This window comes from Rattus norvegicus, chromosome 2 (assembly GCF_036323735.1).
Source record: "Rattus norvegicus strain BN/NHsdMcwi chromosome 2, GRCr8, whole genome shotgun sequence".
Lineage (NCBI taxonomy): Eukaryota > Metazoa > Chordata > Mammalia > Rodentia > Muridae > Rattus > Rattus norvegicus.
In genome coordinates, this window is record NC_086020.1 from 61,318,073 (window position 1) to 61,342,852 (window position 24,780).

Below are 24,780 nucleotides of genomic sequence, written 5' to 3' on the forward strand. Positions count from 1 at the left end.
GCAACAAGAACCTCACATCCCCGACCACCTAAACCTGCTTCCATTTTCCTCGCATGCATTTTAGAAGATGCCATCATGGAGAGAGGAAAACTAAGTCATCTTAGAGAAACCCAGGAAAGTTAAATGTTTTTATTATGATTTCATCCAAAGTCTTGGCCATGGAGTAGAAAGCTGTGTGTGAGGCACCCTGGCTCCCTGTCCTCAGCCTCAGCTTCTCTCACTCTCCCTAGTCACTGGGCTCCAGCCCACTGGCTCCCTGCTGTTTCTTGAGCTCATCAAGTACCACCCACCTCAGTCTTTCTTTGGAAAACCAGGAAAGCCATTATTCCAGGTAAGTTCAGCCATCTGCTCTGTGCTGCCTCTCCTGGGCTTAGTCAAAGCAGTGCCTGCCCTCTTTGCAGCCCTCTTTGCAGCCCTCAATACATCTGGAAGTACTCTTAAGGGCCTTTGCATATGTGTGTGCGTATGTGCGTGCATGTGTTGCTAATACACAAGTGCCATGTGTGAGGGAAACTCAAAGGGCCACCTCTGGTGTTGGTCCTTGCTGTCCACTGTGTTTAACTGTCTCTTTGTTGTTCACTGCTGCATATAGTAGGCTAGCTGGCCCTCCGACTTCCAGTCTCTTCTGCCTATCTTTCTATAGGAGTGCTAAGATTATAGAGATGTGTGTCAGCACGACAAGCTTTTTTTTTAAGAGGGTTTCTGGGGATTTGATGTTAGGTCTTCACTCCTGCATGGCAAGCACTCTACTGAGTCGTCTCCCCAGCCCTGACGGTCTCAACTGTATAGACCAGTACTATGCCTGCACTGGTCATGTCTCTACCAGAAACCCACAGAGAAGACTGAGAAACGGAAACTTCTGTTGCCTTCTGACTGGTATTAAAAAGGGAGGGGGCATATAAAAATAGCGTCATAGTTTGATTGTGGAGTGTCTAGCCAAAGGCTAGAATTTAAAGTGCCCAATTGCTAGTTGAAGATCATGGAGCCTTTTAGGAAAGGTAGGGCCTGCCTGGTGGAAGATAAGTTATTAAGGGGGTTTTACCCGTTCCTTGTTCCCTGCCTAGGTTCTCTGATTCCCAGTCTGTGATGAGGTAAGGGGGTCTCTGCTGTTCCCACTGCCATGGATGGAACCAGACTTCATCCTGTAGCATGATTCCCACCAGGATAAACTGACAATGGAATCCTCCATCCCTTGTTCCCATCAGGTGTTTTGTGGCAGAAAGAAGGAAAGTAATGAATAGAACTATGACTGGTGGCTTTTAAGGGTCCAGGATTGCTATTAAATGTAACCAGAAGTAATATTTCTAGGCTGGGTTCTCCTCGGGTCTGGGCGGGGAGTGTGGAGATGGAATTGGAAGCTTACTTATTCTAAAGCAATAAACTCTACTGGGCTGGGGTATAGCTCAAGGGTGTAGTACTTGCCTGGTGTGTGGGGGTCGGTAAGGGGAGGAATCCATGAATTTAGCACATTCCTAGACCCTGGTGCCTAGAAAGAAGAACAGGTGAGGTGTACTAATGCCAGAATTTCCAGGTTTCTATCCGAGTTCTTCCTGTGATGTCTGTCCCAAGATAGGAGGGCCCTTCAGAAGAGAGACGTGAGGAAAGCTGAAAGGGGAGTGATAAATGAACTGTGGTAAATGGAAGACAAAGGGCAAAGTGCTTTTGTCTAGTACGTCAACAAACAGTCCCTTACTTGGCTCTAACCCTGGCAGTTTGATAGTGAAACAAGATAAACGCAGCCATTTGGGAACTCATACAAAAGCCGGTTGGAGAGAGTCTGGAGATGCTAACTCAGTCGGTGTCCAATAGTGGGATGAGTTTGGAGGGATGCTGGCACCTTGTAAGGCGTAACCAAGGCTAATGAGGAGGATGTGTACGTGTAAAGGATAGACACTAGCTAGTGATCACATTAGCCTTGGCCCCTGAACTGTTCTGTTGCTGCTCGGCTCAGCGTGAGAACCTCTTGCTCCAGATGCCCTTTCCTGTGAGTGACTGAAGGTCATTGACTGTGTGTTCAACAGCTCCATCCCCACCCTCCCTGCCCCACTCTGCTCTCGACCAGAGTGACCCATTTTCCCAGGATCTCTCTGACCCCTGCACTACAGGTAGCTTCAGCCCTAGGAGGCACTGTTAGCCAGCTAAGAGAAGGAGGTCAGTCAGAGAGCCGGGCAACATTTATACACAGCCATCTTTAAAATTCTGTACTTAGCCCACTCGATTATGTTTTGAGGCAAGGTCTTGTAATGTACACTAAGCTGGTCACAGACTTGTAGTAATCCCCCTGTTGCTGTCACTCTACGTGTTAGATTACAGGTAGGGCGGCTTCTTACAAAACCCAACTTTGCAAACAGCTTTAAAACAGTATTTTCATTAGCGGTTTCTAATTTCCAAATCCATTCTAGTTATATTTCTCCCTTATTGATTATGTCTTCACTTACAGCAAATTTTCCAACAAGATGGTATTGTGCTTTAACATTTCCCTGGAGTGTAACTTTAACATGATTTACCAGAAGACAAAATTAATTTAATTTAACTTGTATACAAGGACTATAGACTAACAAGTATGGTGTGTGTGTGTGTGTGTGTGTGTGTGTGTGTGTGTGTGTGTGTGTATGTGTACATGAACTAAGAAAAAAATTCCACTAGCTTCCTCACCCCTAGCTGTAACTTGTCAGCATTGACATTCATTAGGAAACCTGGTCTAGGAGATGTGACTGTCCCCCTGTGGAGTGTCTTGCTTTGTGTTTCACTAACTGGACTGACCGTCTGAAATCATCTAGGGTGGTTAAAACTGCCTTCCACCCAGCCTACTTCTCTTATGTGGTGGTTTAAATGAGATGTCCTGTGTTGAAGTTGTTTGGGAAGGATTGGGGGCGTAACCTTGCTGAAGGAAGCAGAACATTAGGGTAAGCTCTGAGATTTTCCAGTGTGCTCTCTGTTTCTGTTTAGGGATTAATATACGAGCTCCCCGGGCTTCTCCAGCACCATGCCTGCCTGCCTGCCTGCCTGCCTGCCTGCCTGCCTGCCTGCCCGCTACCATTTTCCCGTTATGATAGTGATGGTGTTTTGTCCTCTTGGAACCCTAAGTTCCACCCTCTACCCAAACTCTTCTGTAGGTTGCCTCAGGAATAGTGTCTTATCAAAGTAACAGAAAAACATCCGCTAAGGAAAGCCAAGTTTAGTTACCAAGTTGGGGAACTGTGGCCCCCCCTTTAACTGCACTGGCAGCAACTTTTCGTTGCCGTCATTACTGTTCTCGAGGGCAGAAATTCCCTTAGGCCTTTTCCTCTTACAAACTGAAAACTATCTGGGTGGGGGTCTTGCTCTGAGCTAGCACTGGGCAGGCAGATTTGGCCTTAAAGGGGCTAATTTTAGCAACTACAGCCTCTCATAGACACCAACACATGGTTGGAACATCCACCTTGGTGGTTTCCTTTTCCTCTCCAAACTGTGTACTTTTGTATTTCTTTTGCCCCTGTTTGCTTTCCCTCCCTGTAGACCTGCATGCAAGTATTACTAATAACCATTTAACATAAGTTAATGACTTCATAAGTCAGTATAAAGCTATCTTGAAATAGCCTCTGATGTCTGCCAAAAAAAAAAAAATTCATTAAATTTTAATTTTAGCCTCAGGCAAGTTCTTAGGATGAGGGCAGAAAGCAGCCAAAGAATCCCAGAACAGCCACTAGCCCTGCCTGACACTGCTCCACCTTAATCTGGACCCTTAGAGTCATGGCCATCTCAGCACACTGACTTTCTAGCTCCCGGTGGGATGGCTTATTTAGGCCCTGCTTAGTGTTCAACTGTTTTTCTAGTCCCAAATCCCCAATGTTTCCACATTCCACCAAAAAAGTAGCACAGTCAGTCAAGTCTGACCCACAGCGAGGGGCTCTCACAGACACAAGCATTGCAAACACAACACCCGCTGACAGGTTTTGACATTTACCCTTCTCCAAATTGCTAAAAACCATTGGATTAGATGACATCCCTAAAGCTTGTCACCAAGCTCCATGCCCTTATTTGGCCACTTCCTCCTCCTGAGGCTGCCAAGGTCCCACAATCAAAAGCCCCCTTTAGCTCATCTAATTAACATGCCCCACTAAAATTAAACACCTCTCTTTAACGAGGGGTTTCCCCTTTTCTCTTTCTAAACTGCCATTCTCCTATGAGCCATGCCTGTCTTCTCTCTATCCAGAGGCAGTCCTTTGTCCCTCAGGGGCAAACATACCTTCTCCCTTGCTCCCTTCCCCTTCTCCCTCATCCTCTCTCTCCTGTCTTTGTCTCTTAGTTCTTGCCCTTTGTCTCTCTGGGGCAAAGAAATCTCCCTTGTGCTGAAAACCTGGCCTCGGTGTGAACTCGACTCCTCACACAGTCTACCTTCCTGGTACTAATTTCTGTCTTAGTGACCAAAGCAGCTCTAGAAGAGAGAGCTTATTTGGGGCTTACAGCTTCAGGAAGTTAGACACAACAGTGAAGTCCAGGTAGAAGGTGGTGGGCAGACAAAGCGGCTAGAGCTCTCGTCTTGAACCCTATCCACGGTAGCACATTTCCTCATCCTCCCCAAACAGCCACCAACTGGGAACCAAGAATTTAGATGCCCAACACTTATGGGGGCATCCCCTTCACTCAGACACTGCTAGTTGCCTTTTGCCTCTGTCACCAAAACACCTTTCAGAGAACTTGGGAGGTAAAATCCTTTTTTATAGTTTATGGGTATGAGTGCTTCCCCCCCCCACACACACACACAAGACGTGTGTGTGTGTGTGTGTGTGTGTGTGTTTGTGTAAGAGATGCATGCCCAATGCCTGCAGAATCTAGAAGGTGTCAGATCCTCTAGAACTGGAGTTACAGACAGTGGAGAGCTGCCCTCTGAGTCCTGGGCACCAAACCTGGGTCCTCTGCAAGAACAGGTGCTCATTACCAGGGAACCAGAGCTCCAGCCCCAGGAAGGAAAATCCAGGCACATGTTTGAGGAGCTCACTTTTTGGTTGCTTAGCCCCGTGCACTTAGGAAGGAACGGTAGCAAAGGCTGTGTTCTGGGAGTCCAGAGTCCCCAGGGTGGTATTATATGAAAATGCATGCTTCGGTAGCCTACTCCTGACAACTAGGCTCTACTGTCTGCCTTTCACCATCTAAGGAGAGGCAAGGGGAGAAATAGGGTAGATGTCAAATGGGGACCCAGACGGATTCACTCACCTATAAAAACTGATACAGGGGCTGGGGCTACGACTCAGAGGTTAAGAGCACTAATTGCTCTCGCAGAGGACCCAAGTTCAATTCCCAGTACCTGCATGGTGGCTCACACCATCTGTAACTCCACTTCCAAGGGTCTGGTGCCTTCATCTGACCTACATGGGTCCCAGGCAGGCAGATGATACTCATACACACCTGTGGGCAAAATACTCACATACACAAAAGCAAATAAAAAAATCACGCGAGGACAACAGGATACGTGGACCCATCAGCTATCAACCGAAAGCAGAAGGCTGTAAGTCAGGGGATAGAGTATCACAACCTGGGCTCCACGTTCCAGAGCAGTTTCAAGAGACACTCTGTCCACATCATCTAGAGCCCAAGTACCTATCACTACCTAGGGCCAACCTTCAAAGGGAAGCATTGCAGAAAGTGGGGGAGGCTGTAATCACATGCGGTGTGTAATGGTTCCTATTAAGTAATTTAGAAGTCCTTTGTGAGACGCCCTAGAGAAGGCCGGTCACATAGAATGACTTGATTTCTAAGACAGAACTGCTGGTACCAACTATCTAACACATCCCTATTCTAAGCAAACGGAAAGGCAGAGAACAGAAAAGGTCACCAGCCAGAGAAGTGTCATACTGTACTGGCCTGCAGAGCTCAGAGCTCCTTCTCTACACTTCAGTTCCTCAGTCATCTAAAAATATTTTCACGAGGTTTTGCTTTCGAGGCCAAAGAGATCAGGTTTCTGAAATGTGGACTGTACACTCCTCCTTCCTTCCTCCCTCCTTCCCTCTCTGTACCCCCTTTTGTCTCTAAGGTCTATGTACATATGCCCTGGTGAGTATTTGTTCAAATAATATGGTCCCAGTAGTGATTTTATTTAGTCTGGTTGTTCCTAAGACAAACACACATAACTTTAATTAAAGGCATATCCAACACAGGGGAAACCATCTTGAAGCAATTAGACTCTTCCCCCGGTAAGGTTTCAGGGTCCTGCCATCCCTTACTTCCTTACCTCCCCCATGGAAAGAGCCCAGATGGGGCGGAGGAAAGCCAAGCCCAACTCCACACACACAGCCTGGAGCTATAACTTTCTGCCCCTTTCTGTTCTATTTTGTCTTCCTCCAGCCAAGCCACCACTCTCGGTTTACCCTTTCCTAAATGAATTCCAGTCGCTCAACCGCGTTCACTTTTTTTTTTTTTTAAAGCTCCTCTGTGATCAGTGTAGGAGGAAGAAATTTTCTGACAGCTTCTCCTCTTGCCGTGCATGATGGGGGATAAGCAGGAAGAAACTAAAAAGTTTCAGGAATTTCCAAGCCACCCATCTGGTCTTGGGATATGGAAGTTTCTGGAGAATGTCTGGGCGATAGCTGCCTTGACCACTGCATTCTTGGGGCTTCTGGGCTTGCTGAACATCTGGATGATACAAGCTGAGTACTTTCCTATTGAAACTGCCCTGGAAGCAGGGGTATGGGAGCTTTTCCAGAATTGCCTAGATCTCCTGGATCCCAAGTTAATTCACCCCTAGGTTATCTACCTATGAAGCATTACAAGCAAAACAAACAAACAAACAAACGGAGGAGGGGGAGGTTTGTTCTCTATAGCAATCACAGCAAACAGTTCTTTTGTGCCTAGAACACAAGGGAAAGGCTAACTCAACACAAATGGTATGGCCCGTGTCTTCCTGGAGCTTCACCACTGCATGAGAGCATGAGTCTCAGATCGGCGTCTCTGCTACTCCCGTTCTTTCAGTACTGTCGAACGTAACTGGACATAGAACCTGGGCAGATCCGTGGACATCCTGACTTAAGAGGAGGTGGGGACATACAGGAGAAGAGGGCATAGGGAGACGACGTTTGCATAGTAGAGAGATGACCTTTAAAACCAAGTCAAGACTCTGCACTCACACGCACAATCCCTTACCCGGAAGGTTCTCCAGAAGAGGGTCCTGCAGCCTGATTTCTGCTATGGAACTTTATACAAGGCAGAGAATGAGGCTGAGCATGGCCAAGGACATAATTTTCAAGCTCATGACGTGGCCTTTTCCTTCAGAGAGGAAGGCAAAGCATCTCTCACAAGTCCACAAAGGGCACAAATCATCTCTTATAAGCTCCACGGGGCTGGTCCAGGCAAGAGTCGCAGCTGAGGGGACAAGACTAAGGGCAAGGAGTGAAGCCTCATGGGGCTCTTTTTATAATGGAAGCCTTGACAGGACGATAAAGGGACACGGAAGTTGGTTTCTCAGTCTCTCAGCTGCACCTCAATGTGAATATTCCAACTAGGTGGACTAGAAATATAAAACCAGTTAAGATTTAATTCCACAGTGCCTTTAAGTCTTAAACTCTTACTGTAACCAGCAAATAAGTTCAGTCCTCAAGTAAGTATCCTGAGCAGGAAAACGAAGTGTTGACAGGTGATGATGTATAGAAAATCCCACACTGGAAAAGGGATCACCTTTCTTTCATTAGTTCTTCTAACTTTCTATGTAAGGACCGTTAAGGGGGAGAACAAAGTTGACTTCCAAGTAGGAGCGCCTTCGGAGAGCGAGATAGGGAGAGCCTTGCTTTTATCTTTTGTAAAATGGAAGCAAGGGTTTCCATGCGACTTCTGTGTACAGTTCGAGAACAGAATGAACTCTGACACATGTAAAACACGGATGAACCTTGAGCACACACTAAGTGAAGAAGCTAGAGGGGCTACATACCTAACTCCATTTACATGAAAGATTCAGGAGAGGCAAATGCAGAGAGACCACAAGCACACTAATGATTGTCAGGGGGAGAGGTTGGGAATGGCTACTGAGAGAGAAGGGAGGAGTTTCCTTAGGGGTGATGAACCTCACTGTGAAACTGAACAGCGATTTTAAAATCATTAACACGCTTAGTTTTACCACAATAGAAAAGAGAGACTAGACCGTAGTCATCTTAGCCATCTATTCTAAACAGAATAAACAGGAAGTAAGGGACAAATTTCATAAGGTCTTCTTCCCACCTGTGTCCAAGTGGCTAATCTAAATTTTGTCTTCATTTAGTGAGTGTTGTCTTGGTTAAAGCTGTCATGAGCGCTTATCCTGCCTTCCCCTGGGGTGACTATAAAAGGCTGTCTTATGCAGGCTCCTGGGCAGAGGGAATAGTTGCAGGAAGGCTGAGCTGGATTAGCACAGAAACATCAGGACAAAAGAATAGACTTCCAGGCCTCCCAAGGTGCAGTGACATCTTTTTAAAGCACCTTAGGCAGTTCTAGTGTAGAAGCTCCCTAGACAGAGAACCACTAGTCTGAAGCGAGAAAGAAGAAACCGTTTCTTGAATGTCTCCTGTGGCTGAGGAGACTTTGTATACACAGGACCTACAACCATGGGTCATCCACACTTAGCCCTTTACTAACCAGGAACACCACTACATCATGGACCCCAGGAAGAGGCGCTACCTCTACGGAAGAGGAGATGAGGACAAATACCCCATCTGCTTTACCTAAACTCAAAGGAAAAATGAAGGTTTTCTGAGAAGGGCCAGGCAATGAGGATTTGGGGCTCTGTGAGCCATATGGCCTCTGCTGTAATTATTCAGTTCTGCCTCTGTAGCCCAGGGGCAGCCATGGACCGGGACTTAATGAACAACATGCATCAGGCCAGGCTTACCATCTCTGCTACAAATGTGGTACTTTAAACATCCTCAGAAAAGTGCCCCAGTCGCCAACTGGAGACACCAGCCACTGACCACCCCATGCCCACACTGCTTTCAGAGCGTGGAATCTCTGACGATGGAAGCTACTGGCAAGCAGCTGAGGACTCCTGAGGACACCCAAGAGCGAGGCTCAGTCAGGTTCACACCTTTAGTCCCAGCATTTAGGATTCAGAGGTAGGCAAACGCAAGCACATTAATGAGGCTCTTTTTATAATGGAAACCTTGATCTTAACATGGTTACAGGATGGTAAAGGAACAGGAGAGTTGGTTTCTTGGTCTCTTAGCCCCACCTCAATGTGAATATTCCAACCGTTGTGTTAGACTGAGTTCAAGGCCAACATGGTCTCAACATAGTGAGTTCAGTACAGTAAGTCCTTGTCTTAACAACAAGAACAACAACAACAACAAGTAAGGCTCAAGGATTAGAAGGCCATAAGCATAACAGAATCCCATGAGAGGTCTGGGTGGCTCCAAGGTCATTGATCTCAATACTACTACCAAGGTAGAGATGACTACACTCTCACTCCCCCTTCCCTTCACACTCACTCTCCCTCGCTCTCCACACAGTTTTAATTATGGCAAGCAGGAATTTGATGCATGCAGACACAGAGCAAAAATCTTACTCTAGTGCTCAACGAATTGTTCAACGAATTACACGCTGTAAGGTTTGAGAGCTGGGCTGCTCCTTATCCAGGGGAGAATTTATTTCCCATCTGCCAGCCACTTGCAATCCTGGTGCTATCTGTTCTCTGGTGCAATTGTTGGGCTGGTTGTTTTCAGAACAGTTTTGGCCACAAGGATAAGTTTGATGGATAATTTGGAGTTGGATGAGAAAGGAAACAGGCCCAGACAGGATTTAGCATGGGGTTGGGAAGAGTTCAGCAATAGTTTTTTTGAAGGCCCCCAAAGCATTGGTCAAACACCCCTTGATGAATAAGTCAGAATTTGGGGGTTTGTTATTTTGTTTTTTACGGTGTTGGAGATGGAGCCCAGAGTAGCAGACACTCTACCGCTGAAATGCCCCCAACCCTAAACAAACCAGCATTCTGTCTTACGCGGTCTTGCCCTCGCTGTCATGCTTGGTGGCACTGGCCCCTTTCTTGCCCAGCAGTGAGGCCACCTTCTCAGCATCTCCATTCTCCACAGCCTGCAGCAGGCGGTCATCATTCTTGTTCCACTCGTTCGTCTGCGAGGCAAAAGGCAGAGGTAGAGGGATGAGCAACAGAGCCATGTCCGGCATCAAACCCTGCTCAAAGCAAGCAAGCGGCTTTAAAATCGCCCTCCGCTTCACCTTGGGAACACCCAAGAACGCTAGCTTTCCTAAAGAAAGCGGCGAGGGTTGAATGAAATGCCAGCCATCAGCAAGCTCTGACAAAGAAAGGGTCACTCCCTTCAGGTACCCTTCAGGAGATGAAGCAACATAGGACTAGGGGCCAGCTTACTCATTAGCTCATGGCTAGCTAACCTTGATGGTTAGCTGGTGCCTGAGAACTCAGGCCTTCGACAGAGTGAGCGGTTCACTCAAGGGCACTGTGTTACAAAACCAAACTGGCCAACAGTTCAAGGTTCCCCAGGGCTTAAGCATGAGCTCTTCCTTCTGGCCTGTGGACCAGGCTGCAATTCTCTGAGCTGTGCAGGCTGCTGACTCGGTGAAAGACTGCAGTCGACAAAAATGGTCTCTGACCAAGTCAGGACATATCAAAACAGCCAGAGCAACGGAGGAACTGAATTCTCAAAACTTTGAGAAACCGCTGGTAAGTACCATATGGAATGGTGTAGCTCCCCGTGTGATTGCTTCCTAGTGTAGACCTCGTTGTCGTTGTTTAAGTTTGTCTGGGCAATGCCACTCACGCTCCTGCAGTTTACTAACAAACACAGGATGAGGCAGTACCTCGACTGCAAACCAAGCTTCCCATTGGAGGGAGGAACAGCCGCTTTCACGATCACCCTAAGATGTGTCACAGAACTGTAGCACAGGCTAAGAACCACACAGCGGTTGCTTTCTCCCAGAGTTCACTTTATAAACAAGAGAACACTTTGCTGAAGTATGTTTAGGGCCAGTGACCTCTAGCTACGTTATCTTGAAAAGGAAAAGTGTGGTCCTGTAAAATCCTTCCCTAACCTAAACCGACTAAACTAGAACTGGATCGGGCCCAGCAGAAGAATGCGAAGTCTTAATAGACAGCACTGAAAGCACTCAAGCTGGGAGAAACCACATGAAAGGATTTTCTGGTGGCTGCTGCTAAGGCTCTCTGTTCTTCAGTGAAAAACCCGGTGATGAGGGCTTCCTAAATCAGTTCCAGGCGGATCTCTGAGGAGGACATGCCAAGAAAGGTCCCAGCCCTATCCAGCAATGGCACTTGCCTGAGGTCCAAAGGGACCCTGATCTTGGCTCTATGAGCTTCTTTGAGCAAATGAAACAAAGAGAAGATGGATTCTCCTATGTGGATGCTCAGTAATCACTCAGTCTGTGAGTGCTGCACATGGGGTGCACAATGGGCAAGGGGGACAAAGTAAAGTTCATCTTCCTCAGGAAGCCTCTCCCATATTATCTCATTAGCCGGCACAGCATGGGATATGTTTGAGAAGCATTCTAATACTATTGCTCTTAGCAATACCATTGCTATTAGCAATCTAGAAGCCAATTCCTTGTCCCTAGCCATATCCTAACATTTCCTGTCCCTCCACCATTAACAGAAAAGACACCAGCAGGCACTCGTGTTTGACAGATCGAATGCCTGATGAAATGTCTGGCTAGTGTAAAGGTGCACACCGGGCTACAGTAACAATTAGTTTTTTCAAAGACTTTTTATTTATTTATCATATATAAGTACACTGTAGCCACAGAATAGGGTTTCGGATCTCATTAGAGATGGTTGTGAGCCACCATGTGGTTGATGGGATTTGAACTCAGGACCTCTCGGAGGGCAGTCAGTGCTCTTAACCACTGAGCCAACAATTACTTCTTACTGGAGAATCACAATAAAAACAACAGAAGCCACTGCTTTATAACACTCCTGTCATCCACCACCTACGCGTAAGCCAACTTGTAAAGCTGACCAGGGCCCCGCAGGCTCTCAGGACCTTCCTGGTGACCTTTCTCTACTATTCTGGTTCTGCTGTGTCTTCTGGGGCCACCTACTCAGCTCACTGAAGCCTACTGTCTAGACGAGATGAAATATGGCATCCTGCTTCTGTTGGGGAGGGGGGTTTCTGGTTTGTTCATTTTATCGCAAATCTTAAGTTCCCTGAAGACACTGAAGTGCAGCTTTTGTTTCTTACATCCCTGGTGCCTGGAGAATGCTCAGTATGTGCTCCCTCTTGACTAATCTAAATCTCTCTTGACTTAGCAAATATTTGCACTGTCATAATAAAATTCTTTCATTCTCTTGCAAACAATTAAATCATGTTTCAGTCTTTTAAAGATACATTTACGGCCTGAATGAATCTGACTTCCTTAGCTTTTCCACAAGAAGGCCAGTTTCCTGAGAGTTTTCATTGTGTAGACTTTCTCCAAACTTCCTCACAACTGAGATGCCAAACCTCATAAATTCAATTGGGGTGATCCCAGTGTCTCCCTCATGAGAAACACCCAGGTGCTGGTTGGGTTTACAGAGTCCTGGGCCCATTCTGAAGATTCTGAGTCAGCGTTTAAGGTGGTTTCCAGAAATCTATTAGGTCCAGCAACTATTCTCACTGATCCCGTTCAGGGACATTCAGAATCTATGTGAAGGCTGGCTAGAGAATTTCAAGCAATTTTGTCCTCCACAAGGCCTTAATAGGATTGGGAAAGGAAAGAGAGAAAAGTTCTCCACTGTGGTGCTACTATGTTGTGTCCCACAATATAGCTAGCGACCATTAGGCCTTCATTCAGGGATGAATGATCAGTGTGTCCATAAGGTCTACTGGAGAATGTTAACAGAACCACTCGAAAGGGACAAAATCTATAAATGGCCCAAATATCGAAACAGATTACTACAGTTCAGTCAAACGAGAGGAGGCTCAAGACAACCAAAGGGAATGGTGCCAAGGTTATCAGAACCAGACAGTGAGAGAAGTTACAGTCAACACTCAGAGCCCTACTTAGTATGGTGCTGTGCGTATAAAGAGAAATCGAGAGAAATGGAACTGCACTGTGGAGAACGGGGGTAAAAGTCGGGATGCTGGTTAGGAGTTGGGGTGCTACATCTGGTGAGAAAGAGATGGGTGAGAATACACTGAGGCCCTGGTCTGTCCTGCAGCCTGGCTGGCTAGTGGCTTGGCAGACACTTACTTGGTAACTACCTGATAGTTATATATCTCTATCTATAGATCTACCTACATAACTCTATATGAGCAGATCTACAGGTATAAGTAGGTATAACTATATACCGATATAACTACATACCTGTAGAGATAGATCTATGATATATAGGATATTCACATCTATTTCTTTATATGTAATTCATAAATCACATTTCTCTCCCTCCCTCTCCTATATACAGAACAAAAACATTATGTGGGTCAGTGCCTGGTTAGGTTGACACTGGGTCCAGTATGCTTGGGAGGAGACTTTCCCACCCGTTTCTTTGTGTCTACAATGAGGACACACCAGCTGCCAAAACCTGGCTCTTCATCTTCGGCAAGACTCATAAACCACACAGTGATGACACCATAGGCTGCTGGCAAACTCATGTACACACACAGAGCATGCATGTACTATCAAAGAGTCTCACTGAGCTGTCCAGGCCTGTCCTGAACTTGATCTGTATCCAGGGCAGCCTTAACCTTGTGTGCTTCCTTCCCTAGCCAGGGACTAGCCAGGGCAATGGGTCTACACCATCAAACTGAGCATGTTCCTGTCTAGCATTCCTGTTTAGCTAACACTCCACACATCTTTAACATCTTCATAAACATCTACTTGTCCAGGTCCAACCTGACGGTCCATTATGGATGCAGAGGCAGGTAACGCCTTAATGCAAACTTTCGACTATGTTCCTTGGAAATCACATTTTAAGGGACCCTAGAGGAAGCTTTCTGGACGTGAAATTATTTTATTGAATGTGGCTTTGCTTTTCCAGGAGACTGTTTAAACAGACATTATTTCAACAGAGCAGGAGGCCACATTTGCAAGTTCAGGAAGCCATATGTTACACTCCAGAGGCATGTGTAATGTGTCAGCTATGAAGGCCTGCATGTGGGAAAGCCAGAGTTTAGCCTCAATGCAGGATCCCAACATCCCTGCTCGTATATCACTGAGGAGATTTTCAGTGGCTGGCCGGTAAGTCTCCTTGCTATCCAATCTCTTCCAAATGACACCTACTTGCTCACGGCCCTTCCCCTTAGCCTCTGAAAGCCCTGACTGTCTCCACCCAGGAGAGCAAACAGAATGTCACCGTGATGAATGCCCTTGGCCAGACATGGCATCATCTTTTATGGAAAACGGAAAAACCAGTAGAAATCCAGTGGTCACAGACATCTGGCCAGCGGGCAGGCTTGAGTTTTGAAATATATCAGCAAAGTAGTCCACTGGCACAGAAGCGAGCCGGGAAGAAAGAAAGAGGCTAAAGCCCAAACCACTGCCAACTGAAGTAACTCTTGCTGTATGGGTCTCCTGGAGCAGCCATCAGAGGAAGTCTACTTGGGAGAGTATGCTTGGAAACGTTTTCATTTTCCCTTCTAGTTTATGGAGAAGACTAGATTGCTTGGCCAATACAACCAGTAAGGCAAAGTAGAAGACAAACAGTGTTTTTACTGGGAAGGTTTCTGATTCATGATATCCAGAAAAAAAAAGGAAGTAAGAAAAAGAAAAAATAGCACATCAAAACTTTAAAACCAGACAATAAACAGTCAAGTTCATGGTCCTAACTAGTTTTCCCTCAGTTTCACTGCAAGAGCCAGGACTGGGTAATGTCTACCTACTACCTTAAAGTAATAAACAGTATACAGAAGGCTGTTACACAGGCAAGAGACAAGCCCCAATATTTGTTCATTCATCTAACGAGTATTTATTTAGCTCCCTTTACATGAGTGGCATAGCCTTTACTGACGTCTCTGTAACTTTGTAAAGATACATGGTAACGTTACCAGGAGCATGCCAACAATGAGAGCTAGTGTCCCCCAGCGTGTGTGAAACTGAGAGCCAACCCCATAGAGTGGAGAGAACTTTTAGTCAGACAAGCACATTTCTGGACCAGATGATGAACCAGGTCATGCAGGGAGTGATATTCAGGTAAATGAAGAACAGTCACAGTGAAGGATGCAGGTGCATTCAGTAAATGGTGTAGACAAGGGAGGAAGATGCAGGTGCAATCAGCAGATGGTGTAGACAAGGGAGGAAGATGCAGGTGCATTCAGCAGATGGTGTAGACAAGGGAGGAAGATGCAGGTGCAATCAGCAGATGGTGTAGACAAGGGAGGAAGATGCAGGTGCATTCAGTAAATGGTGTAGACAAGGGAGGAAGATGCAGGTGCAATCAGCAGATGGTGTAGACAAGGGAGGAAGATGCAGGTACAATCAGTAAATGGTGTAGACAAGGGAGGAAGATGCAGGTGCATTCAGTAAATGGTGTAGACAGGAGCTGATCCAAGTGAAGCCTTAAAAGATTGTTCTCTTTAATCATTACTAGTACCTCACGACATAGATACCTGTCTACTCTCCTATGCAGGAGGCCCAGCACACTCATGAAGATCTTCCCACCTATGTGCAGTGGTTCTGGAGCAGCAGCCGAGACATCCACTTAAGACAGGGTTTGCCTGCCCTACTGCTGTTCACCATCTAGGTTACACTGTGTCTGCTATTCACCCCGAAACCTCTCACCCTCCCTTTTCTGAACTATGCCACAGTTCCTGAAGCCTTTCTAAATGCCGAACGCTATGCCATGGACATAACACCTCCTCCCAAGACCAGGCAGGTCATTCTGCTAACAGACTTCAACATACTGCTGCTCAGGGAGGCACTATTTCCTGGGCTTGCGTCCTGGACTGTGCAAAAGGAGAGAAAAGAAGCGGAGAGCACCAACATGCACGGGTTCACCCTCTCTCCATTCTTGACTGTGGAAATGAGTGCTTCACCTTCCCAACTTCCTGCCTACCCTGGGATGGTTCACTCTATTCCTGGCCTCTGACCCAAATAAGGCTTCTCCCTTAAGGTGTTCTGTCAGTGCAGTCACCACAGCAGCAGATGTGACTGGAAAGCTCGTTTCTCCCCCTCTGCACTGGATGCCACCACGGACGAACCCCTTTCTGCCTCTTCCTCTGTCTGGAGTGTACTGGTGGTAAGTTTACCTAGCACCTGGGTTTGATCCCAGGAGCTTCAAATAAACAACTAAAGTCATGCAGCATGCGCAGTGAGAGTAACCTAAGTCTAGAAATAGGAAATCCAATTCTACCCTTCAGAGAGAAAAGTCCTTCCATCGAATCCAGTGGTCTCAACTGCTCATGCATTGACATTCATATTGACATGAAGAGATGAAATCAAAGGTTAGCAATTATGTTTAGTCCTGGGACTAGAAAGATGGGATAAAAAAAAATCTTGTCCTTCAGGGAGCCCCTGGTTTTGAGGGCAGAAACATACACAGAAAGTGTCAAGTTTCTAGACAGGTGCTATAAAAAATGTTCTGTGAGTAACCAGAGAGAATACTACTTACCACCTAAAAAACTAAAAAGTACTTACCACCTTAAAAAAAAAACATTAGGATTCAATATCAACAGTAATTCTGAGGCCAGTAATACCTGCGGCTCATTTTACCCATAAGGAACCTGGGCCGCACGAAGATTACGGGACTTGTATAATGCCATCCTGTTCATAGTACAGAAGAAAGAAACAGCTCAATGGAAAGGGAAAAAGAGGAAGAACTTTTACAATAAGAGGAGGTGAAGCAAACGCAGAGGTAAGCCGTGGAGTCAGGGGCAGAGGAGGAAGAACCAAGGGGAGCAGCAGGGTGTCTGACAAGAGGGCCTGGGAGGGGGTTGGGGATTTAGCTCAGTGGTAAGAGCACTTGCCTAGCAAGCACAAGGCCCTGGGTTCGGTTCCCCAGCTCCAAAAATAGAGAAAAAAAAAAGAGGGCCTGGGAGGAGGTGGACTAGGTGGCTGGCTGATCTTTAACTGGGCTGTATTTGCCTGAGGTGGTGAAGAGGAGGAGGAGGAGAGGAACAGAGAAGCAGAGGTATGGAATTGGGATATCTTGAAAAAGGAGACGTCAAAGCTAGCAGAATCAGTGGTGAGTTAAATATGACCACGCACGCACACACACACACTCACACACACACACACACACACACACACACAAGGGGAAGGAGAATCGAATACTTCATAAATTGATGAAAGGAGGTTTTCAAGCAGCCCTGAAAAAGTCTGACTGGGAGCAGAAATTATAACAATGTGAAGGACTCTGGCAATGCCAGAGGATGCTTTCTTGGAAGATCAAATAGCACATCCTGAGCAGAGGCTGACTGTAGTAGTCCTGCAGCGTCCACTCACCTCTCTGGTCTGCTCCATGCTTGTTCTCAATCCCTGGGCCAAGCACTGTGCTTAGCTGGGTTCAAATCCTGGCCCTAAATTCATTTAACTTTGTGCATTGCAGTTTCCCACACTGTAAAACATGGTGGCCGATAACACACTTTACGTACTGCTGGATGGATTCCATAATGCCACCGGAGAGACCTATTTGGACACTTTGCAATGAATCACCCTACTAAAATAGAACCAACTATGCCTGGATTCTAGACAACATTCCAAGGCCTAAAAGTCACCATTCCAATTTTCTATACATTTTGCAACAGGGGCTAGAAGCCTCAGAATTCATTGAGTGATTTAAGTAGTCAAAATACTATATATATGTAAGTCCAATGGTGAGCATTCTCGGATGTTATCTGCTTATTATTCTGTAGTGCTGCTCTACGTGATAGGCAAGCATTTCACTACTCAGCTGTGTCCACAGACCCAGAGATTAACTTTAAGTAGTCTGGATATTTTAATAGATGGGAGGTGAAAGATACTACTGACTTATTTATAACCGACCACTTATAGTTCTTAAGAAAGGGCAGATCTGCTGTAGCCTTTCTATACTCCAATAATAGCAACCCAGAGTAAACTCCAATATCCACCCACAAAGGGGAAAAAGGAGAATCTAGTTCCAAGGAATTCCTTCTGCCTGCTGCTAAAGGCAGAGGTCAGTGCTTATTAACAGCACAGACAATGGGTTAGAGGGCCACCATCAGTCCATCCGATCTGTCCACGCTTCAGAAGAGCCTCTGTAGAGATGGCCCTCTGACACCATTATCACCCCAGGCCCCAGAGGACACAAGGCTTCCCAAGCAGGCTCAGGAAAGCCCGACTCTTCAACAGCACAGTTCTGAGCACCACCGAGAGATCAGAGCTAGCAATGCTGGCAGATGTGGAGAACTTGGAAAACCTATGCATGTTCTTAGGTAAGCTGGCCTTTCACAGCCCAGTGGGGAGCCTTGCCTCACGCTTTATCATTCAACCAGACTGTGGCTGATAAATGGACACAAACAATAATCACCCAAAGGAAGAAAAGTCTAAACAGACCAGTCCAGAGCATTACTACACAGCCTGGGCCATGGGCTTTGACCATACTCTGATATAAGTGTCAGTTTTAAAACCAGTGGGTTTGGTTGGGGATTTAGCTCAGTGGTAGAGCGCTTGCCTAGCAAGCGCAAGGCCCTGGGTTCGGTCCTCAGCTTCGAAAACAAACAAACAAACAAACAAACAAACAAAAAAACAGATTTAGTAGACCGTTAAAAACAATGAAATAATTTCAAAGAATCACACTTGGAATTCTGGAACTCCACGTTCTAGGACATACAACTTACTATCTCTTACTGTAGAAAAAAGCTTCTACAGAAAGCCATCACATGATCAGCTAGTTGTGTCCCTTAAGGACGGGCACTGTGGCTTTCCCATCTTATCTCAGTTATTCGGTGGGTGAGTAAAACACTCAACTGTCTGCCGATCTCCTAATACAACACTGCTTCTAAAAGTATTCAAAGAAATCCATCCTCAAATCCATCCCAAGACAGCCTCCCCTCCTCCCCACTGCAACTATTTGAATGCTATTATATTGATATGTTCATCCTGACAGCTCCCTCATACAACACAGCATCTGGCTCCCCTGTCAAAGTGAAATCAAACTCTAACAGGGGAAAACCAGAGTTCCGCTGTTGTCACTCCCAACATCCTGAAAAGCTGGGTAACGCTAAAAGGTGAGGACCCTGAAGCCAGCCTCCCTGGGATCACACACCACTGCCTCCATCCTGTGACTTGGGCCAGTTACGTTAGTCATCCTTCTGTGCTTTAGTTGGAGAATAAACGATAAGAGTAACCTCCATCTGGGGGCTGCTGTGAGAACTGAATGGGTCCGATGGTTGTAAAATAGTATCCGGCTGAAAAGGAAGCATTCACGAAGGGCTAGCTAATTTGGTCATTACTCATAGTCCCAAGGGAAATTCCATTGTTATTCTACACAATGGTCCTTTTTCTCTAGGCTTAGTGGATACTGATGCTCACACAGTGTACAGATTCGGATCTGCTGACTGGCTTTAGCAGAGGAGAGATACTGCTGATGGTACCACACAAGCAGAGAAGCTTCTGTAGCTCTGCTTGCCCAGAGAACCAATCGCTGCTTTTTAAACGACCGAAGTGGTGTGAACATCGGGAGAATTCATTAAAGTCTTAACAGTCTTAAATGGTTTATCACTTTCCCAGTAAAACGAACTGAACATTCATTAAAGGATAATTTGCATCTCCACAGGAAAGGATGGAAGGATAGACCAGATCTGGAAACTGTGGGATGTATCTTGCAGTTTTAGGTCCAATGGGACATATTTGTTTTTAGCTTTTTTTTTTTTTTTTTAACTTGAGTGTTTCTTATATACATTTCGAGTGTTATTCCCTTTCCCGGTTTCCAGGCAAACATCCCCCTCCCCCTCCCCTCTCCCCTTCCTTATGGGTGTTCCCCTCCCCATCCTCCCCCCCTTGTCGCCCTCCCCCCAACAATCTAGTTCACTGGGGGTTCAGTCTTAGCAGGACCCAGGGCTTCCCCTTCCACTGGTGCTCTTACTAGGGTATTCATTGCTACCTATGAGGTCAGAGTCCAGGGTCAGTCCATGTATAGTCTTTAGGTAGTGGCTTAGTCCCTGGAAGCTCTGGTTGCTTGGCATTGTTGTACATATGGGATCTCGAGCCCCTTCAAGCTCTTCCAGTTCTTTCTCTGATTCCTTCAACGGGGGTCCTATTCTCAGTTCAGTGGTTTGCTGCTGGCATTCGCCTCTGTGTTTGCTGTATTCTGGCTGTGTCTCTCGGGAGAGATCTACATCCGGCTCCTGTCGGCCTGCACTTCTTTGCTTCATCCATCTTGTCTAATTGGATGGCTGTATATGCATGGGCCAATGGGACATATTTGAAAAAAGGCCACTGGACATGGAAGGCTAACAAATTGTATTCTTGTCTGCCAAGAAAACCCCTGGTGAAAAAGCCCAACAAAAACAGCAACAACAAAAAACACGCCTAGAAGCCAAGTCAGAGGGATATGTTGTAGAAAGCACACAGCTCATCATTTTCTGGCTTCCACTTGCCCACCACGAGGAGCGCTACCCATCAACCTCACATCAACATGCACAAGAGGACAGCTGGACAGACATTCGAGGCTTGTGCATCTTGAAGGCAATCATGCAGGAAAGGGTCACCACTCCATGAGTTCAGGGTCACCACTGCCATCGAATCAGTCTCATTGGTAAGAGCCTCCAGCTGCAACTGTCCCCAAAGCACATATTCTTCAGGCACCTGAACTTCTAAAATGTCAACAGAGAATGATGGGAGAGATTTTACTTTCTGCTTTTTCCTCCCTCCGTGGACTGAGATATCTGAGGAAAAGCTTTTTATCATCCAATAGACTCTGTCTGTCTCATTCCTCCAGCACATACGAACATACCCTTCCCTATATAAACTCGTGATGTGAGAAACAAAATGATTCCTAAGAAAAGCTCCGCCCTCTGAAGGAAGACAAGGTCTTTGAGTAATCACAGCACATTTGTTCCAATAAAATAAAATATGTTTGTCCAGAAAACCAAATGGATGTTCAACCAGAAAAACAAATAAATAAATGTGTCCACAACACTGCCCTGAAGAACAATCTGGGGACAGGCAATAGCGTAGGGAGAGGCCAGGTGTAAAACATACTGGAAGCAGTGATGTGCAGACCGAATACTAAGAAAAACAACAACCACAACAAAAAAAAAAAACTGGACTCAAAGGCTTAACAGGAAAGGAAATAAGTGAAAGGGAAAGAAGACAGAAAGATAGCACCGACGCAAGATCCAGGGAATGATGTACGAATCGAAACAAAACAAAGAAACAAAAGATTAAAGATTAAAAAAAAAAAGACTGGTACTTTGAGGTACAACATTTAGTGAATTTTTGTTGATTTCAAGGAAAAAGAAAACCTCTATTGCAGAGAACAGGCTACCATCAAAGGCTTCTTTTCCAATTCAGGATGGCTCAAATTTCCCCAAAATACTACATGTCAAACATCAATGGGCTGCTTTAAGCTTGACCCCAGTGTCTTCTCCCTAGCCTTCTTCCTTTGGGCTCGAGAACAACAGGATCACCCTCAGGCAGGTGCTGGCAGGGCCTGATTTTGCCCAGACACAACTGCACAGTTGTTATTTTTTCCAATTGGGCCAGTTGTTCAAGATCAAGAAACAAATCAAAATAAGGATACATGAATGTGGAAATTGATAGGGATGTCAAGAAGCAAAATTAGTAACTATGGTTAGAACCCCCCCACACACACATACACATGTAACATTATAAAATAAACATGGAGCTTAAAAACAAAAACGCAATATTGATTGCCATGGGTCTACATTAAGAGACGGAGAGTGACAGACTTAACAATTCCTGCAAATCACTGCCCTGGCCTCAACAGCATGCCATGAAGAGATAGCAAGCTATGTGCAAGGATGACTGATATTAATTCAGGAAAGCCCACGAGTCCCAGTAGGAACTTTTAAAAGACTTGTGTGTATAGGTATAGCAATGTGTGGCTATCAGCATGCGAGTACGAGGGTCCAGATTCCACAAAAGGGGCTTGGGTTCCTGGAACTGGAGTTGCAGGCAGTTTTAGGTTGCAGAACTTGGGGGCTGGAAACTTGGGTCCTTGCAAAAGCAGCAGGCCTTTAATCTCGAGCCCCACCTCCAGATCCTAAAGCCTGAACTGTTCTTAAGACTTACATGCTAATTCTGAGTTCACAATACCCCCTTTAATTTCTCAGAAGTCCTTCTAGCCCAGTTCAAGCGTCCACCTTTCCCCTTCTATCCTGCACTGCCATTGTTTTTGCATGGACCACACTTTTTAACTATTTTCTTTTAGCATGCGAATAAAACAACTGCTCTCTTTCCAACACTGGGACTATGCAGAATTTAGACATCCAGATGTAGCAAACACTATAACCATTACTGTTATTTTTCTGTAACAATAACCTCCTACCCTTTCTCAGTGTTACCATAATTTGCTTTTAAAAAAAAAATCCATCTTTCCATGAGAATATTCAAATTTAACTGGAGCTTCAATCTACAGAAAGAAAAAGCTTTCCAAGGAATGTCTGCCACTAAAGAATTTAAGCTACTGTGGAGTTAAAACTATTTGCTTTTTTTTTTCCCATTTATTTCTCTGGGAGGCAGGGGGAAGGAGGGGTTTAAACTTCATACCTCAGAGACCTGCTGGGAGGGCTGAGTTAAGATGTTAAAACACTTGGTGATGTACCTTGTACATGAGAGGTACTGAATAAGTGTTGTTACCAGACCACTGGTATCATGTAGGGCTTGGTGATGTCACAGAAAATTCGACCCCTATCTGCTTCTTGACTCAGTGTTACAGGCTGATGCTAAGCCTGTATAGACAAGAAAATATAGACCTCTCATGCCTACATGCTGAAATTCCCCCCTGATTTATTACATTCTAGTCACTTAAATAAACCCTGGAGAATTAATTTTCCTGAAATACTTTCTTAATAAATTGCAAAAATAGTTCCAAGAGAAGATGAATAGCATTTGGGGGTTCCCCCCCAACACACACTTTTTTTTTTTTTTTTTACAAATTAAGTGGGTTCTCATTTTCTGGTCTTCAAAATGAGGAACACAGCATGATTTTAAAAGTTACTTGGAAGATTTATACTGTAATAAAGGCATTTTTCCAAATTAGCACACACATTCACAAATGCCAAATAGTATTTGGGACATTCAGTTGTTGAAACATAAGCCAGATTGTGGAATGAGGTAATAGCTATTAGGCCAACTAAGACAGAAGGAAAAATAATCGACTGAAAGCTTTCTGTGAGGAGATTCTTAAAACTCAGGGATTTGGAGAGAAGTCAGCACAAGTATGTACTCATCTAGCCTTTTATTAATTTAAGTTTGAGTTCTGATTTTTTATTTTTAATTATGTGAAAAGGCATGCTATGCGCCTAAGTGTGTTGAAGTATCTCTTGGAACCAGAGGCATCCAAACCCACAGAGCTAGAGTGAAAGGTGTTTCAAGCTGCCTGATGTGGGTGCTGGGAACTGAACTTGAGCTCTCTGTAAGAGCAGCAAGCACTTTAAACCACCGAGCCTCCTCTCCAGTCTCCAGATACATACATACATACATACATACATACATACATACATGCATGCATGCATGCATGCATGCATACATATGTACATACATACATGCATGCATACATACACATGTACATACATACATACATGCATACATACATGCATACAAAGCATACCATACATATTACACAGTATATTACACTTTTAGTCCACTCAAGGATAAGAATTCTTCACTATGTTCTTAATTCTATGACCCACCAGTACAGGAGACTGGCTTTGTACAGTGTTTTTAGTATTTTACACAAGAGCTAGGGATGCACACCCTTTCCTTTGCACAAACAGGTTAGGTGAAGCAGCGCTGTTGGTTTGCTTTTAAAGACTCCCTAGGGGTTGGGGATTTAGCTCAGCGGTAGAGCTCTTGCCTGGCAAGTGCAAAGCCCTGGGTTTGGTCCCCAGCTCCGGGGGGGAAAAAAAAAAAGACTCTCTAAAGGTTTCATCTCAATTAGAAGTCTCCCGGCAGTGCAGCTCTGCAGCCAGACACTCTCTGTGGCTGGGTGGCCATCCTAGTTTGCTTTGTGCTGTACCAGGCACCATGAGCAACAGCAACTCCGCAACTCCGGGAAGGAAGGGGCTTGCTTCAGTTTACGAGCTGTAGCCCATCATCAATGGAAGGAAGGGACCTAGAGGCAGGAACTGAAGCAGAGAGCCTGCAGGAATTCTGCTTGCTCCCTCTCCACGCCTTGCTCAGCCTGCTTTTTACTAAATAACCAAGGACGGCTTGCCCAGGGGTGGCACCACGCACAGTGAGCCGGGCACTCCCACCTCCATCGACAATCAGAAAAATTCCCCCCAAACACGCCCTTAGGACATTCTCAGGAAAGCAACTCCTCTCTTGAGATTCCTTCTCTTCAGATATGCTTAGGTCCCTCCGGGTCAAGCTGACAGAAACCAGTCAGCCCAGTGGCAAAGAGTCTCCAAGCTGCTGCTTCCCTTATCCAAGCAGCTCTAACACAAAGGGCTTTGCACGTGCAAGCCCGTGTCCCGCAATGCTTACAGTGACTTCGTCAATAACAAATGCTACTGGACCTTTCCTTCCCAACCTGCCCTTCACACCACAGTCTGAAAGCATAAACGTTTCCCAATCCTTGGGATCACTGATCTCACACAACCTAAGTGCGTTCTCTTCTATTAAGATTCCCTTCCTGTGGCACTTTAAGCACTTGAAATAAATCTTCTCATGACTTCCCTAGGAGGTCACCGATGCCAGTGCTGAGAGCAGGACTACTGTGGACTCACCTTCAAA

The 24,780-nt window shown here is 45.6% G+C and overlaps 1 protein-coding gene and 1 long non-coding RNA gene across 11 annotated transcripts in view; one reads left to right on the top strand and one right to left on the bottom strand.

Annotated features, from left to right (window-relative positions):
- The window catches only part of Rai14 (retinoic acid induced 14), a 137,703-nt gene that overhangs the window by 44,634 nt on the left and 68,289 nt on the right, over positions 1-24,780 (bottom strand). For 8 of the 9 annotated variants that reach the window (XM_063281524.1, XM_006232062.5, NM_001011947.2 and 5 more), the window contains one exon: positions 9,935-10,065. The exons of the other annotated variant lie outside the window; for it this stretch is intronic. In XM_063281524.1, coding sequence (XP_063137594.1) covers positions 9,935-10,065 — 131 coding nt within the window. The remainder of the gene's footprint in view (positions 1-9,934; positions 10,066-24,780) is intronic. 9 annotated transcript variants of the gene reach the window in all.
- LOC120100740 (uncharacterized) lies at positions 10,421-23,675 on the top strand. 2 transcript variants are annotated; one of them, XR_005500734.2, is made up of 4 exons: positions 10,421-10,633; positions 13,940-14,139; positions 14,235-14,507; positions 15,527-23,675. It is a non-coding gene; the product is annotated as an uncharacterized LOC120100740 (long non-coding RNA). The 2 variants fall into 2 exon arrangements; XR_010064130.1 differs by having other exon boundaries at positions 13,940-16,135; positions 16,616-23,673.